Genomic DNA, 4,683 nt, shown 5'->3' on the forward strand with positions numbered 1-4,683 from the left:
ATATCCAACCCTAATCCCTCCCGTGATATCTCGATTGTCAATGACACCAAGAACGTACGGTTTAGAATATGAGTATAACATCAATCAACAATTTACAATCAAACATCCACACACCATAATAAACAAACAAACATTGCAAGTCTATTATTCTAGAAATACGAATCCAAACACAAAAGTCTTAAACAAACCTTCAATTCAGGATGATCACCATGAGTTTAGCCACACATAGCTCGGTGAATCATCATAGCACAAAGTTCATGTTCATACGGATCGAAAACACAAACGAAATGTTTAGATAATGTTTACAACCAAGCAAGATCACCAAAAATCGCCCCTAGCAAGTTCCAAAAACGTCCAATGATGAGAATAATGAAAAGACACCCTCAAAACTGCATAAATGATGGCAGTTACATTTTTTCCGTCAGTTCCACCGTAAATTACGGTATCACCGTAATTTACGGTGATCTTCAAATTGTTACGGCACGAACAGACTGCTTTACGGTGGAAGCAAAAGTGGATTTCAGGTCCACCGTAAATTACGGTGGGACCGTAATTTACGGTGGCAGCCTGAGTTTGGTGCTTTGTTCATCCTTTGCTCCGCATCCTCAACCCGTTCAACTTGTAAGCCTTCAAAGCTGCACTTTTCCTCCATTTGAACTGCCAAACCATACCTGAGACATAGACAACAGTAGTTATCTAATTCAAGATAATTACACACATAAATGAGGGATAAACTTGTCTTTTAGCCTCGCAAAGGGTTGTCCAATGGACCACCCGTCACATCCCTACACTTAACCGTTGCTTGTCCCAAAGCAACTCATCAAATCAGTTTCTAAACAAGTGATCAATGTAAACCAAGCAAAACAAGCAATCTTTTTACTAACCCCTTTTTAACACCCAACCAATGCACCCCTCTCTAAATCTCTCCTCTCGGCTACAATTGAATACTAGCAAAGATAAACTAGACACACAATAGGCAAACGGGTGGTTGCACAATCATAGGCTTGTACCTAAATCAATCCTTCTCCTAACAAGTGCCAAACATGAATGCAAATCAAAGGGACTTCAAGGTTGTAACGTGGCTAGGTGTATAGGTAGGAATTGGGATATATATGAAGTAGCGAAAATTTGGCCCGGTCTTTTTATTACACAAATAAACAAAATAACAACTACCAAACTAACTACTAAATACAAGACAACTAACATCCTTTCTTTTCATTTTTCATATATTTTTTTTTCTTTTCTTTTTTTTTCTATTTTTTTCTTTTCCGATTTTTCTGGTTTTTTTTTTTTTTTTTTTTTTTTTAGCAATAACCATGCAATAAAGCATCACATATCTACATCACATCACTACAACTACTACTAAAACTAAAAGACCAGGTCAAATTGGGCAAATTTTTAGGTAAGTAGCTAGGGGTAGCAAATGATAGGCTTTTAGGCACAAAATTGGGCAACTAAATGTCCAAACCCCCGCCCCTCTCACTACCATGCTCATATATAAAACTTATGAGGTCCAACCCCTCAAATCCCACACTCGCTCACACCAACGACGAGGCTACCTAAATGCCCTTATCCTTTCTACATTCATGTCTAACTAAGGACTTAAATCACATTCAAGCACAAGTTCTAATGCACCCCCACCCGTAGCCACTCTCATCAAAGATAAGCATTATTTATATACAAATGTGGCTACAATTCTCACCAAGAATGAAAAAGGTATCAAGGGTTGCCGGTGCACCATTTGGGGTTAATTTAGGGTGTTCAAATTTTCACATCGTTTCGCTTGGCTCACAATTTTTCAAAAATCTTCAAAAAATTCCCCCCATCCCCACACTTGGGATACATTGACCCCAATGTATGGCTTTAGGAGGCTTTGATCACTAAAATCATTCAACATCACAAAAAGCTTCTTCACTCAAACCCCAAATTTCTTTTTGGATTTTTTTCATTTTATAATTTTTTTTTATGTTTTTCTTCTCTTTTTTAAAAAAAAAAAATGACACCACCAACAAACACCAACCCAATAAAACAACACAATCATACACCACCCAACCGAAAACAAAACAAAACAAACTAACACATATGCACAAAAATATACAAAAGAGGAACACAACCTTACTAATAGTAGCGCGGTCCCGGAGGTCCAAAGATGGAAGACATCATGTCGTTCCATTCTCCAAATGCAAAAGAGCCGCTACTACTACTTCCTCCTTGTTGTTGTTGGGCTCCCTCTTGTTGCCTTGGGTCAATCCATTGTGAGTGGTGGATCGGCGGGGTTGGATACGAAACACTACCGTCATACGGTGGTAGAGACGCATAATCCACATGTTGTGGATCCACAACCACCGGCCGCCCGGCATGATAATCAGCGTGCATCCTCCTCTCTTGATCGTCAAAATACCGATTATTCGTTTCCACCTCTTGGGAATACGCAAAGGTGCGGTTCCATGCCTCATTACGATCAAAATTTTGCTTTAAAGAACGCTCAATACTTGCACTATTCCTCGTATTTTGATCATACAACGTCCTCTTCGCCCCCGACCACGTATCAAACACGGATGCCGGAGGCCGTTGATTCGCAATCACTTCTTGCATTGTGCCTTCGTAAGTCCATCCCGGCACATAAGATTGCTGCGTATAATCATAGAACGCACCACCAAAACCTCCACCATGACCCCCTTGGCCCACATTCAAATTCACACCGCCTTGCGGTTGCTCCTCATAATCTTCATCCCCACTTGGGATTTCCGCTTCACTCTTGGGTTCATCCTCTTCACCCGGTAACAAATCTCTCGCATTCGCCTTAAGAGCTCTCCATCTTTGACCCTCGGATTTTAACTTGTGATACCGCTCCGATTGGGTATATGTCCAACCACTTCCCATTCTGTCTAACGTAAACGGTTGGTGCCTCTTCGTTACCCCTCGATCCTCCGACGTAAGAGCTTTCTGCTGTTTCATCAACCCCGTGATGATCCTACAATATGGGACAATGTCCCTGCCATATTTGTTTCGGCTGATCCACAAGTGGTGCATGATGAGATAGCGTATCGGAAAACGTGGAGACCCATGCATTAGCGAATAGAGAACAGGTACCTCTGGGAATCTCACCTGTTCCTTATCTCCTCTGCGCGGTATCACATTCAACAAACAAATAGCTAGCAACAGCTTTGCTTCGATTCTCAAATTTTTCCGGTACAAAATACCACTGTATGTACCGGGTAAAAATATTGCTGCCAACATATCATTCCATCGAACATGTTTCTCCGGTTTAAGCAGGAGGTCATCGAGAGTGGGAACCATGTAATCACGAGCCGGGAGACTGTCACACTTCCCGAGCTTCTTCAATGTGTCAAATGACATCTCCACCGGTACCCCGTGCACCTCACCAATCAACTTCATCTGTGATGGCTTGTTAAAATTGTGATATTTCAAGGTCGCCATCCATTCTTGTATCTCGGTCATAAACAAGTTGCTTTTGTCTTTATCAAAACATTTAAGCGCCGATTCCCATCCTAGCGCTCGAAATTTATCAAACACCCCAAATTGTTGGAACTCCACTTCCCGAACCTCTCGTTCACAAATGAAGGCCGCTGCCTTGTTCTTGAGCTTATTCATTCTATCATGATATAATGTTGGCTGCCACTCCTCGGGTTGATCATCCAGAGGACCCGAGTCCCATATCGGCTTATCATGTGGATCCAACTCCATTTCTTCTTCACTCCCACTCTCACTTTCACTTATCCGACCCATATATTGCCTTTTTCGCGGTTATTGTTCCACTTGTTTGCCTTTCCCTTTCGATGATGACGAACTGGATCCCGCTTTTTCTTTTGTCTTAACCATTTTCCTACACACATGAGAACAAACAACACAAGCAAACAAAACAAAATCAGGCTCCTTTCTCCAAAACATCCCCACATTTGCTTGTTACTATGGTTGTAGATGTTAGTGAACTACAATGTATAAGTTTTTCAAAAATTTGGGCATGGTGTCTCTACAATGTAGAGATCCTCACAAGTTCACTACTTTACTAACCATCCTACATCTACAACCATAATCATGTCCAAGAACAAGTAACAAATAACACTATAAACAAGCAAGTGGGTATGAACAAACATCAACAATAACCTCAATCTTCACAATGCATCATCAAAATACACAAATTAAACTTCCATACCTTGTTTTGAAGATGCACAAGTGCTTGTGAAACAAAAACTCCAAAAACCCCCAAAAATTTTCGGACTAGGGTTTGGAATTCGGACTCAAAAACAGCGTTTTCTTGTAAATCTCTTGTCAAAATCAGAAACTACATGAAAAATTAGTCAAGATAGACTCCGATTTCACTTAGTTTGGACAAGAATTGATGGAGCTATGGAGGTTTGAAGGTTGGGGAAGAAGATGGCTTGTGGGTCTTGAGAGAGATGAAGATGGATGGTGATAGATAGAATAGAATTTGTGTGGTTAGGGCAAGATTCACGTGACCAGATATGTTTGTGTTTTATTATATATATATTTTTTTTATATATATGCGAAACCCCGAACGACGGATCAAACTTTTCTGCGCACCGTAACTTACGGTCCCACCGTAAGTTACGATGGACCCTGAACCTCAATTCTTTCACCGTAAAACAGTAGTGAAATACCGTAAAGCTCAAAAATTTTCAACACCCACCGTGTAAATTA

At 40.7% G+C, this 4,683-nt stretch overlaps 1 protein-coding gene across 1 annotated transcript; it reads right to left on the bottom strand.

The window, feature by feature from the left end:
* Positions 1 to 2,038: 2,038 nt before the first annotated feature.
* LOC110938784 lies at positions 2,039 to 4,435 on the bottom strand. Its single transcript, XM_022180865.1, has 2 exons — positions 4,178 to 4,435; positions 2,039 to 3,847 (listed from the first exon to the last, which is right to left on the bottom strand). The coding sequence occupies exon 2, from the start codon at positions 3,748 to 3,750 to the stop codon at positions 2,119 to 2,121; it is 1,632 nt and encodes a 543-aa protein (XP_022036557.1). The 5' UTR covers positions 3,751 to 3,847; positions 4,178 to 4,435; the 3' UTR covers positions 2,039 to 2,118.
* Between the last annotated feature and the right edge of the window lie 248 nt (positions 4,436 to 4,683).

Source organism: Helianthus annuus, chromosome 5, assembly GCF_002127325.2.
Source record: "Helianthus annuus cultivar XRQ/B chromosome 5, HanXRQr2.0-SUNRISE, whole genome shotgun sequence".
Lineage (NCBI taxonomy): Eukaryota > Viridiplantae > Streptophyta > Magnoliopsida > Asterales > Asteraceae > Helianthus > Helianthus annuus.